Raw genomic sequence first — 13,865 nt, 5'->3', positions numbered from 1 at the left:
AGACAATTAAAACAACAATAAATACTCCTCATCAAATTCATAATACAATACAACAATACCTACTCATAATTAATTCATAATACAATACAGCATAATATACTATTTAGCTTTTACATACATTATCTATGTTCATATCAACCAATTGTGGGGTTCAGCTCTCTCTCTCTCTCTCTCTCTCTCTCTCTCTCTCTCTCTCTCTCTCACACACACTGTAAAGAGGCATTACTTATTTAATGCAATGTAATTATGACAATACTACTTACATGGAGACAAGTAATTATGACAATACTGCTCACGTTGAATGTACACATGTCTGTGTTGGTGTGAATGTCTTTCTGTGAGGTCCAGTATACAGCACCTTGTCAGAGTATTGATGGAATGGAAGGATTGGTTGTGTTGATGCGTTGGCACCAAATGAACAAGTCGTAATCCTTGGAGAATAAAAGAGATTCTCTGTCAGCCATGCTGTGTTTCAGCCTCCTCACTTCTTCCTGTTGGGGCGTCTCCTCTAGATTTGGGAGAAGCTCTTGTATGGAGTCTGCTTCTTCCACGCTCTCGTCCAGGAGAGGAAGAAGTTTGGTCCTCTGGGCTGGAATATCCCCTATGGCTTCAACGAGTCTGACCTGCGGATCAGTGTCAGACAGTTACAGGTAAACCACTGAAGCAGCTACAGGTAAACCACACTGAAGCAGCTACAGGTAAACCACTGAAGCAGCTACAGTACAGATAAACCACTGAATCAGCTACAGGTAAACCACTGAAGCAGCTACAGTACAGGTAAACCACTGAATCAGCTACAGATAAACCACTGAAGCAGCTACAGGTAAACCACTGAAGCAGCTGCAGGTAAACCACTGAATCAGCTACAGATAAACCACTGAAGCAGCTGCAGCTAAACCACTGAAGCAGCTGCAGGTAAACCACTGAAGCAGCTACAGGTAAACCACTGAAGCAGCTGCAGGTAAACCACTGAAGCAGCTGCAGGTAAACCACTGAAGCAGCTACAGGTAAACCACTGAAGCAGCTACGGGGAAACCACTGAAGCAGCTACAGGTAAACCACTGAAGCAGCTACAGGTAAACCACTGAAGCAGCTACAGGTAAACCTCTGAAGCAGCTACAGGTAAACCTCTGAAGCAGCTACAGGTAAACCACTGAAGCAGCTACGGGGAAACCACTGAAGCAGCTACAGGTAAACCACTGAAGCAGCTACAGGTAAATCACTGAAGCAGCTATGGGTAAAGCACTCTGAAGCAGCTACAGTACAGGAAAATCACTGAAGCAGCTATCGTACAGGTAAACCACTGAAGCAGCTACAGGTAAACCACTGAAGCAGCTACAGGTAAACCACTGAAGCAGCTGCAGGTAAACCACTGAAGCAGCTGCAGGTAAACCACTGAAGCAGCTGCAGGTAAACCACTGAAGCAGCTGCAGGTAAACCACTGAAGCAGCTACAGGTAAACCACTGAAGCAGCTACAGGTAAACCACTGAAGCAGCTACAGGTAAACCACTGAAGCAGCTACAGATAAACCACTGAAGCAGCTACAGGTAAACCACTGAAGCAGCTACATTACAGGTAAACCACTGAAGCAGCTACAGATAAACCACTGAAGCAGCTACAGGTAAACCACTGAAGCAGCTACAGGTAAACCACTGAATCAGCTACAGGTAAACCACTGAAGCAGCTACAGGTAAACCACTGAAGCAGCTACTGGTAAACCACTGAAGCAGCTACAGATAAACCACTGAAGCAGCTACAGGTAAACCTCTGAAGCAACTACAGGTAAACCACTGAAGCAGCTACAGGTAAACCACTGAAGCAGCTACAGGTAAACCACTGAAGCAGCTACAGGTAAACCACTGAAGCAGCTACAGATAAACCACTGAAGCAGCTACAGGTAAACCACTGAAGCAGCTACATTACAGGTAAACCACTGAAGCAGCTACAGGTAAACCACTGAAGCAGCTACAGATAAACCACTGAAGCAGCTACAGGTAAACCACTGAAGCAGCTACAGGTAAACCACTGAAGCAGCTACAGTACAGATAAACCACTGAAGCAGCTACAGGTAAACCACTGAAGCAGCTACAGGTAAACCACTGAAGCAGCTACAGGTAAACCACTGAAGCAGCTACGGGTAAACCACTGAAGCAGCTACGGGTAAACCACTGAAGCAGCTACAGGTAAACCACTGAAGCAGCTACGGGTAAACCACTGAAGCAGCTACGGGTAAACCACTGAAGCAGCTACAGGTAAACCACTGAAGCAGCTACAGGTAAACCACTGAAGCAGCTACAGGTAAACCACTGAAGCAGCTACAGGTAAACCACTGAAGCAGCTACGGGTAAACCACTGAAGCAGCTACGGGGAAACCACTGAAGCAGCTATGGGGAAACCCTGACGCTGAGGAGTTTCAGTAGCTTTCTAGCAGCACCGGAGACATGTGGGTGGCATGTATGCGATCACAGGTGTTACGTTACCTGTACACAGTGCCTGTGAGTGTAGCTCCTGATCTCTGAACCCTCCCCTGCTGTCCTCCAGCTGTTTGTGAACGACTATGACGAGGTGCCGTTCGAGGCCATAACCTACCTGACCGGGGAGTGCAACTACGGTGGCCGCGTGACGGACGACTGGGACCGGCGCCTCCTGATGACCATCCTGGCTGACTTCTACAACAAGGACATCATCGAGAGACCCCGCTACACCTTCTCCCCCAGTGGGAAATACTACGCCCCGCCTAAATCCATCTACGAGGATTATGTCGAGTTCATCAAGGTATATAGTGTGATTACTTTGTGATTACTTGTCATGAGTAAAAGGCCTCAAAGCGCAAACACGGTGTTATAAGACATTAGGCCGATACACAGTAGGTATTGCTTTGGATAAAAGCATCAGCTAAATTCCAAAATGTAAATGTATCGATTCTGCTAAATTGGCTTATTATACATGAGTGAATGTGTCTATGGGTCTTATTATACATGAGTGTCTATGGGTCTTGTTATACATGAGTGTCTATGGGTCTTGTTATACATGAGTGTCTATGGGTCTTGTTATACATGAGTGTCTATGGGTCTTGTTATACATGAGTGTCTATGGGTCTTGTTATACATGAGTGTCTATGGGTCTTGTTATACATGAGTGTTTATGGGTCTTGTTATACATGAGTGTTTATGGGTCTTGTTATACATGAGTGAATATGTCTATGGGTCTTGTTATACATGAGTGTCTATGGGTCTTGTGTTTCAGAGCCTTCCGCTCAGCCAGCACCCGGAGGTGTTTGGGATGCACGAGAACGTGGACATATCGAAGGACCTGCAGCAGACCAAGCTGCTGTTTGATTCGCTGCTGCTCACTCAGGGAGGAGGGGCCAAGGGAGGGGGCGGCGCTGGGGGGGACAACACCCTGTATGACATAGCCAATGACATCCTTATGAAGGTAGAAACCAAACCACCTGTATGACATAGCCAATGACATCCTTATGAAGGTAGAAACCACCTGTATGACATAGTCAATGACAGAAGGTAGAAACCACCTGACCAAGCCTGCTTTTATCATTTTACAGGGACTTGATGTAATAATGTCTGAGGTCAAAATACAGTAAAGGACACGTCAGCATTAAGAGTCTCTATAATGAATCTCTGTATTGAGGTGGGGTGCTTTTAACTGAGATAATGTTCCCAATCAGGAAGCCATTCAGTATCAGTTTGGTTGCCAAGCTCTCTTTGGGATGGCGGAAGATTAACCCACCACCAGTACAGAACTGCCAGAGCGCTTAACCCTTTTACTGCCACACAACCGACGGCGATGTTCCATCATTAGCATCATTAGCTCCGCGGATAGTAAAGGGTTAACCTTCTGTCGTGTGGCAGTGAAAAGGTTAACTACGGTGGTACTTAGTGTTGATGTTTCCGTTACAGTAGTTTGCCCATAATAATATAGATAACTTTATACAAGCACTTTATAGCACCTTTCATACAAGAATGGCAGCCCAAAGTGCTTCACAGCAGTGATGTAGACACAAAATAGACATAGGCATAAAATTGGCATAATTATAGACAGGCATAAAATTGGCACAGAATTCATATTAAAACTTCCTGTAGAAATGTTAATACATTTAATAAATTAGATTAAGGTTAACTGTCATTCAAATCTATTTAAAAAACAATAATAAAAGCAATGCATAGACGCAAACATGGAATGAGTATACAAATAAAATAGATAAAGTAAGAGCAGTGCAACAAGTGTAGATTGTTGTTACAGACCACACACCCTGTAACATACTAGCCCCATACAGTATGTTCATGTGAAACCTACTATGATTCTTGTTTGTTTCCTTAGCTCCCAGACAGTTTTGACATTGAGGCGGCGCTGACGAGGTTCCCGGTGCTCTATGAGGAGAGCATGAACTCTGTGTTAGTCCAGGAGATGGAGCGCTACAACACGTACGTACAATAACACAACACCAGTCCTGTGACCGTGTGCAGACGTACTGTAGAGAGCAGGCACGTGCACACATAGAGCACAAAGGGTGCTCGAGCACCTGCCCTTTTGTGCCTCATAAAAAAGTGCCCTTTTTATGCCAAGTAAAAAAAAATATATATTTATATTAAACAATACAGAATATACAGCACTTCTTGGGGTCTGTAGGGTAAGCACTTATTCCCTCCCCCCTGAACATTTATGGAGATGTATGGGCCTTTTAAGTCAGTAATAAAAGGGTCTTTCAAGGATAACTGAGCTCCTGCAGTGATTATTATAGTTTAATATTCAATATTTGATCACCAAAACCCCCCAAAAAGCATAAAAAGGGGGGCCCCCGCCCAAAAAGGGCCCCCAAAAATCGGGCTTGCGCACTTGCCACTTCGCACAGGACCAGTGCCCTTTTCAGCCTTTGAGCACCTGCCCCTCTAAAGTCCTGTGCACGTCCCTGGTAGAGAGAGAGAGTCGGGTCTCTTACCTGTTTCACATCAGCTGGGTTTCTCCCTCTCCCTTCCAGGCTGTGTGTTACAATCCGGGTGAGTCTGCAGAACCTGCTGAAAGCCATCAAGGGCCTGGTGGTGATGGACGCAGAGCTGGAGGCCGTGGCGGGCAGCCTGATGGTGGGCAAGGTCCCGGAGAAGTGGGCCAGGCGCTCCTACCCCAGCCTCAAGCCCCTGGGGAGCTACGTCACGGACGTCCTCGCCAGGCTCAGCTTCCTGAGGGTGAGACTCCATGGGTGACTCTCACACTCCCCGTTCAGACGAGTGCAACGATGTCACTTGTAGAAAGATGGATTATATTCATGAGACCATCATCCTCACCGTACTGTCTGTGTGTGTGTCTGTCTGTCTGTCTGTCTGTCTGTCTGTCTGTCTGTCTGTCTGTCTGTCTGTCTGTTCAAGTTCAAGTTCAGGTTTTGTTTTATTTGTCACATATAAGGTATTGTGTACATTACAGTGACATGCTTGGTTCTGTATGACCCTCCTGAGATTGTGCTAAAAAAGTAAAAAAGTAAAGACCAACACTATACAGAATATACAACATACAAAACTAAAGTACAAAATGCAACAAAACTAAATACAGAAATGAGGTCGAAGAGGTAGTGCAAATTTGTAGGAATAAATAGATAGAAATAAAGTGTTTAAAGTGGCTAAAGTGAATGTTTAAGGTGAATGTTTACAGTGAGTGTGTAGCATGAGGGTGTTGTGTACAGTGAATGTTACAATGGATGAGTTAGTGTTACAGTGAGTCCACATTGAGCATCCTGTGTGTGTATGTGTGTGTGTGTGTGTGCATGCACGCGTGTGTGTGTGCGTGTGTGTGAGAGATTAAGTGCAAGTTTCAGGGTTCGCACAAGGTCCTTGAAGTGCTTTAAGTGCTTGATTTCTTTACAAAAAATAGTCAAGGCCTGGAATTCCTTGAAAACAGCCCATTTTTTAACAAGGCGCTTAAAAAGTCCTTGAAATTCAAATCAACCATTCGCATTGAATGTTTTGTTCATCCATGATCAGATTGTTCTGAATCAAGAAATAGTTTTTCTTTTGTTCTGTCTTAATCAAATCTGACGAGTCTTGCACGCTCCAACTGCTTTTCCTAATTTCTTCGCGTGTGATGCTCTAGAATCGCTCTAGCTGGCAAGCAGGCCAAGAAGATGCTTAAAAAAAAACAGCATTTAAAAGTGAATTGTATCCTTCGAGTGGACATCCTTGAAAATGAAAAATAGTGTTTGGAAAAGTACTTAAAAAGGCCTTGAATTTCATTTTGAAATGTCTGTGCGGAACCCTGAAGTTTGAATATGACCAATTTGAGGTGATTTCTCCACAGGATTGGTACGACACCGGGAAGCCTGTGGTGTTCTGGCTGTCCGGCTTCTTCTTCACCCAGGCCTTCCTCACCGGGGCCATGCAGAACTACGCCAGGAAGTACCACATCCCCATCGACCTGCTGGGCTTTGAGTTCCAGGTCAGGGAGGCAGACACTGAGCAATGCGTTTTACTCTAACCCTTCCACACTACCAAAATGGTTAACCCTTTCACTGCGACAATACAGAAGGTTAACCCTCTTTCACTGCCATGCGGCAACGTGTTAACCCTTTCATGGCCACACTACGGAAGGTTAACCCTTTCACTATCCCACACTGCAGGCGGTTAACCGTCTGTAATGTGTTGGTGAAGGGGTTAACCTTCTGTAGTGTGGTGGTGAAAGGGTTAAGAGCTCATATCAGTATAGAATTAAGATGTCACATTCCTTTCATACTATGCTGATGATCTGTGTTTTCCATGAGTTATAATTCCAATTTTAAAGGGACACTTTAAACACTCATAATCTCACACACATCCAAAAACTCTAGAGAGTTTTGCACACATTCATTTAGTTTGACGGTTATTGGGAGTAATTGAGTTTCAATATGGCCACCAGTGATGTCATTGGGGACATTGGATACCAATGTATTGGTATTTTTTCATCTATTCTACATCATTCCATTGAGCTGTAATTAACACAACACAAGGATTAATTCGCTGGTGGCGTATATTCAAACTCATTTACTCTCAATAACTGTAAAACTAAATGAATGTGTGTAAAACTGTTTCGAGTTTTTGGACGTGTGTGAGATTATGTGCAGAATAAATCTGCATTGTTTTTTGGTGAAGTGTCCCTTTAAGATCATGGCGATCAATGAGGCAGTCTAATTTAAATATGACATTTGGTTCGATGTTTCACTTTGTGATATGAACTATGGTAGAAATAGGCCTACCGTTAACACTTTCCGTGCCGGCCGTGCCAGTCCTATACCCCGTTGAGTGCCAACGCTCTATTCAATGACAGAGCGCACACATTTGTGAACGCATAAACTATATCTTAAATTATGGCTATGTGTCTAATACGACCGTCGCTTATCAATGACTTGGTTGCAGTCAACATTGTCGAAACGGATTGTTTTTTAATCGGTTCATTTCCGTTTTATACCATTTTGAAAAACGCTCGTTTTTTTAAACTTTCAGAAAAAAAAAGATTCTGCAGGAATCGTGCTTTACTGTAATACACAAAACACGTAATTTTTCGGCCTATTTATGAATCGTTTTCAAATAAACGCTAGATTATCGATAGTATATGTGTACTTATGCACGCTATAGAAGCGGGTTGAAAAATCGATTATCTTATTTCCTGATCAGCTACACACACTCACAGCCACACACACACATATGGGACACCTTGATATATAGGTGAAAACAGCTCTGATTATCCCAATACTGGTAAAATAGATTCCTTACCTCAGATCAGATGTTCTCCAAAAAGATTATTCCAATTCCTGATCGCCATTCCAAATATCGATCGCGTTTATTGATCCAACGCTGGGTGGTCGAAAGACATATTCCACGCTGTTCTGATGGTGGGCGATGACTGCAATAGGCTCGGATTACATGCCTGACAAGTAAAATGTGGAATCCGGACTCTTTTTTCCCCATGCGTTTCATTCAGTCCAATCCAATGGGGTGCAGTACCATCCGGAGAGACGATAGGGGGCGGTAGTTTCCCTGTTCGAGCTCAGACAGATCGCCACTGGTAACGTGAGGCTAGATTTATGGAAATCGATAATAAAAAAATAACGATTAAAAACGAGATTTCTCGTCGGCTGGCACTCAACGGTTGGCATGAACTAACGAGAAATCTCGTCGCTGGCACTCAAAGTGTTAATAGGCTACAATTCAATTGAAATATTAAAATAACTCAAATAAATGTTTATCTTAAGTAAAAAAAAGAAAATAATAATAATAATCATTTTTAATAAAATGTCATGCAATGTGTTAGTATTACTGGTACATTCATATCAGATAGGCTGTACTTAATTTCTTCATAAAAACAAGATTTTATATATTAAAAAAAGGTCTTGAAAAAGGGACGTTTGTCTCATGTCCTGTTCAATAGTATGACTCTCCCCCCTGCAGATCCTCCCTGTCTCAGACTCAGACGCAGCACCTGAAGACGGTGTTTACATCAACGGGCTGTTTCTAGATGGAGCTCGCTGGGACAAGAAAAGGTAGGTGTTTATTTTGGTTTTGTTTAGGGATGGACACGACTGCTGGAAATTACGTTGGTATTCGATGACAGCTGGCGGTTTTGTTTGTGTCAAACTGCACTGATTCGCCTCCTGAATGATGATTATTTGTTGTCAGTGAAGGATCACAGAAGCCCTGCAGGCTACATTATGGATCTGCTGCACACTTTATTTTTTATTTATTTTTATATATTTTTTGGGTAGTTCACTAACTGATTGAACCAATTCTTTTTAATAGAATATTCAAATATTTATTTGATAATATGCCTTTAGATGCCCGTCCCTAATCTTGTTGCAGTAGGATCGTTTTATGGGAGTTGATCGAGCTGTGATCTGCCTCTTGTTCCCTCACAGCGGAGTCCTGGCTGAGCAGCTCCCCAAAGTCCTGTTTGACTCTGTGCCCATCATCTGGATCAAACCCAGTAAGCATTAAATCAAATCAAAGGTATTTGTATATCCCGAGATCACATGGAATAGCCCCCATGGGCTGTACAAGTCTTCTTGTACAAGTCAAGAAGAAACATCACAATAGATCAAAAACAAAAACCATCATAAAATCCAAATATGCGACACTTCCAGACTTTCCCCAATGAAGATAAGGAACGACTCACTAAAAACCTAGCAATAGGGGGGGGGGGGGGGGGGGGGGGGGTCACCATTAATATCTACCATTTAGATACACACCAGTAGCTAAACAGCAGGGGAATTGGTCAGACATTTAATTCACCAGTAGCTAAACAGCAGGATAATTGGTCAGACATTTAATTCACCAGTAGCTAAACAGCAGGATAATTGGTCTGGTCAGACATTTAATTCACCAGTAGCTAAACAGCAGGATAATTGGTCTGGTCAGACATTTAATTCACCAGAAGCTAAACAGCAGGATAATTGGTCAGACATTTAATTCACCAGTAGCTAAACAGCAGGAGAATTGGTCTGGTCAGACATTTAATTCACCAGTAGCTCAACAGCAGGGTTCAGTTGTCTTCTATACGTTTCCTGATCTGCCTCCTCCCTCCATCCAGCTGAGAAGAAGGAGGCGGATCAGCCCAAGTCTCTGTATGTCTGCCCGCTCTACAAGACCAGCGAGAGGAAGGGCACCCTGTCCACCACAGGCCACTCCACCAACTTCCTCATCTCCATGACGTTGCCCACCAGCAAGCGTCCACAGCACTGGATCAAGCGTGGGGTGGCCATGCTGTGTCAACTGGACGACTAAGACATGATATAACACTCAACGCACTTTAAAAAAAATAAAAAAAATCGATTTGATCATTTTTGTCACTTTAGTTTAGTGAGTGAAATGCAGCGTGCAGTTTGACATGAAATACCTCTAACCAATGATTTATAAGAATTGAAATGACTTGGGCGGCTACGTGGTGCAGTGGGCAAGGCGCTCACCACGAATACTGGAGACGCTGGGTTCGCCTGTTCGAGCCCAGCGCTCCACATTGCTTTCAGTTTAGCTGGTCCTCCGTACTAATACACATTGGCAGTATTAGGGGGTGGGAAACTGATGGATCTGGGGATCGGGCGTTGTGGACAGCGACTCCTACAGGTCGGATGGTGCGCCTGCGCAGTAGAATCAGGAAGCGATGGGGGCGGCGCCCCTCCAAAGCGCAGACCCCTGACGCTGAAAGATCGCGCCGCGCAGGTGAAAAGATGCGACTGCTGTTACCTCGAGTATCGGAGGATACTCGTGCTATGTATGACTTAGTCCACATTGCAGCCGGCTTGTGGGAGGCAAGAAACAGCGTTCGAGACAGGGGAGGGTTGAATTGGACGATACGAAATTGGGATGGGAGAAAAAATAGAAAATGGGAGAAAAAGTGGATAAAAATAAATTGAAATGACTTATCATTATGACATAACAGAAATACAATAAAGACAGATCTATAAACAATAACCCCCACATCTGTACTGTACATCCCATGTAGTGGCAACTTCCTTAGTTCCTTTCATAAATCAATTAATTTGCGGGTGCCACGGTGGCGCATCACGTAGCTGCGCTCGCAGTGTAATCGCAGCATCCGGGGTTCGAATCCGGCCCGGGGACCTATTCTGCATGTCCTCCCCATATCCTCTCCCAACTTTCCTCTCTCTGCCTGTCCTGTCCGAAATAAAGCTGTAAAATGCAGAAAAAACAAATCTTTAATAAATCAATTAATTTGGAGCATGTGAATCACTGAATGTGGGTGAACTAATGGATGAACGAGTAAAGGATGTGTAATGGCCAATGGGTTACTGAGTGACTGGATACATGGATGAGTTAATGGATCTGTAATATATTAGTGAGTGACTGGATACATAGATGAATTAATGGTTCTGTAATAGATTAGTGAGTGACTGGATACATGGATGAGTTAATGGATCTGTAATAGATTAGTGAGTGACTGGATACATAGATGAATTAATGGTTCTGTAATAGATTAGTGAGTGACTGGATACATGGATGAGTTAATGGATCTGTAATAGATTAGTGAGTGACTGGATACATAGATGAGTTAATGGGTTAGTGAGTGACGATACATGGATGAGTGATTATTAAAAGATTAAGATTAAAGATTAAACTGGACTTTGAAGAAGTCTATTCATTGCACACATTGACAATGTCGTCAGGCAGTGACACACACATGCAATTATAAAAAAAAATTGGCTCGCTGTTTAAACTTTACTCTCTGCGTTTGACCCATCCCGTCGTCCTACGGTGGGGGGCGTTCCGGTGGGTAAAAGCCAGGTGCCAGCTGGGATGGTCCCGTGACCAGATATTTATAGTAGGCCAGATATAAATAGATCAGTTTGGGAGCTGAGACGGCCATTCGACCTACTGTTGTGAGGACCACTGGCAGGCACACAGCCCTTTGACTCAAGGTAAACACAAGTAATGCTCCCTACTGAGCTGGCTGAGTGACCTGATGCATGACTGGTAATTCCCGCTGCAACACAGGTGACTGTACCGTTGCATTTTGATTACGATGAGTTGCTGTCAGTTCTCATGTCCAAAACATATGACTGTTTTTGCTGCCTTTGGATTGGTGTTAGAGAGAGATTTATTTTTATTAATCCCCTTAGGGGAAATGTGGGGGTCACAGCAGCACAGGAGTATTGCAGCATTGCATGATAATATTTCTACATGATAATCAGCAATGCCCTAGTAGTTACTGTATGAGTGTACAGAGGCACCCATGCCTTAGATCCAGCCATGCTGGCGGCAGAGAGCCTACTAGATACAGGCCCTGCAGTTGGCCGTCTCTAACCGAAGAGGAACTGGACCAGATATTTCAAGCTAACAGTAATTCAACATTGTAGAAAATGATAGTTATATAAAGAACTTCAAGTTATTTATTTGTCAAATACACAACAATACAGGGGTTTGTGTTTCGAGCTCAGACTCAACAGTGCACAGTTAAGAAACAACAATGATTTAGTAGATAGAATAAATCATAAATAAATAGAATAAAGAATAGAATAATAAGATAAAATGAGAAGATTAAATAAAAGAGTCAATTATTTACAGAATGTGTCTTGCGTATAGTGTATGCATGTTAAGGTGCAGGGTGCGTGTGTGTTTGTGTGTGTGTTCAATAACAATAAGTAGTAGTAGTAAGATCAAATATAAAATGAGGTAAGATAAAAGAAAGACAGAATGACTGCAGAGGGAATGGGTATAATCCTCACTCAGTTGACTATAATAGTTTGCATGGATTTTATACATCAAATTCAATCATAAAGGTTTAGTACTGTGGAAGGTAGCCACTGCTTACTGTAGCGGATTCTGCTTTTACTGTTGGCATCTGGTCTCTCTGCTATAGTGTAACGGAGGTCCGTGAGTAATATCCACCGTCACAATGGACGTGTGTGTTGTGAAGTGACTGTGGCAGTAAGCGGGGCTGCGAGTTAAACCCACTTCCCCATAACAGGGTTAAAAGACACATACTGTAGATACGGTACCAAGCAGTGAAGTCACCTCTTAGTGCAGCGGTCTATGTTGTCGCCCACAGCGTGGGAGACCAGTGTTCGAAACGTCCTCCTCTGGGCATCGACATTTAACACAACGCAGAAGAAATGACATACGATCGGTCACACTGGTTCATCTGGTCTCTGGCTCCAGGTTCTACAACACGGTCTGCTAGTTCATCTGGTCTCTGGCTCCAGGTTCTACAACAGTCTGCTAGTTCATCTGGTCTCTGGCTCCAGGTTCTACAACACAGTCTGCTAGTTCATCTGGTCTCTGGCTTCAGGTTCTACAACAGTCTGCTAGTTCATCTGGTCTCTGGCTCCAGGTTCTACAACAGTCTGCTAGTTCATCTGGTCTCTGGCTCCAGGTTCTACAACAGTCTGCTAGTTCATCTGGTCTCTGGGCTCCAGGTTCTACAACACAGTCTGCTAGTTCATCTGGTCTCTGGCTCCAGGTTCTACAACACAGTCTGCTAGTTCATCTGGTCTCTGGCTCCAGGTTCTACAACAGTCTGCTAGTTCATCTGGTCTCAGGCTCCAGGTTCTACAACACAGTCTGCTGGTTCATCTGGTCTCTGGGCTCCAGGTTCTACAACACAGTCTGCTAGTTCATCTGGTCTCTGGCTCCAGGTTCTACAACACAGTCTGCTAGTTCATCTGGTCTCTGGCTCCGGGTTCTACAACACAGTCTGCTAGTTCATCTGGTCTCTGGGCTCCAGGTTCTACAACAGTCTGCTAGTTCATCTGGTCTCTGGCTCCAGGTTCTACAACACAGTCTGCTAGTTCATCTGGTCTCTGGCTCCGGGTTCTACAACACAGTCTGCTAGTTCATCTGGTCTCTGGGCTCCAGGTTCTACAACAGTCTGCTAGTTCATCTGGTCTCTGGCTCCAGGTTCTACAACAGTCTGCTGGTTCATCTGGTCTCTGGCTCCAGCAGGTTCATTCTTATTTTACTAGGTCAGCCGATGATGGACAGATTATGTTACCACGTCCAAAATCAAATGCTTTAAGGAGGACTGCTGTTCAAATGCTTTAAGGAGGACTGTTGTTTATCGTGCCATCAATCATTGGAATAACTGCCCACTGAACATAAGTCAATTGAATAGCAAAGTGTCTTTCAAATACCACCTGAGAATGCACTACTTAAATATGTGAGCAAAATATTCCGATGTTGATAATGATGTCTAGTACAATGTTTTACTGTTTTTAGATTATCAGTGTTAATTGTGATTGGTCATATGTAACCTCAATGTTATCTCATGTTGTTATGTTTTGTGTGTTCTGTTGTCTTTCTGTGGACGCCAGGAAGACTAGCTCGCCACTTAGGTGGCAGCTAATGGGGATCCTTTTAAACAATAAACACAATAAACA

General features: G+C 43.6%; 1 protein-coding gene across 1 annotated transcript in view; it reads left to right on the top strand.

The window, feature by feature from the left end:
- Positions 1-9,988, top strand: part of dnah12 (dynein, axonemal, heavy chain 12) — an 80,096-nt gene extending 70,108 nt beyond the window's left edge. The window contains exons 61-69 of the mRNA XM_084319864.1: positions 513-650; positions 2,543-2,776; positions 3,248-3,436; positions 4,340-4,443; positions 4,998-5,202; positions 6,305-6,442; positions 8,428-8,519; positions 8,892-8,959; positions 9,563-9,988. Coding sequence (XP_084175990.1) covers positions 513-650; positions 2,543-2,776; positions 3,248-3,436; positions 4,340-4,443; positions 4,998-5,202; positions 6,305-6,442; positions 8,428-8,519; positions 8,892-8,959; positions 9,563-9,756 — 1,362 coding nt within the window. The 3' untranslated portion in view covers positions 9,757-9,988. The remainder of the gene's footprint in view (positions 1-512; positions 651-2,542; positions 2,777-3,247; positions 3,437-4,339; positions 4,444-4,997; positions 5,203-6,304; positions 6,443-8,427; positions 8,520-8,891; positions 8,960-9,562) is intronic.
- Positions 9,989-13,865: the final 3,877 nt, after the last annotated feature.

This window comes from Notolepis coatsorum (assembly GCF_963971535.1).
Source record: "Notolepis coatsorum genome assembly, chromosome: 8".
Lineage (NCBI taxonomy): Eukaryota > Metazoa > Chordata > Actinopteri > Aulopiformes > Paralepididae > Notolepis > Notolepis coatsorum.
This window is presented reverse-complemented; position numbering and strand designations above follow the sequence as displayed.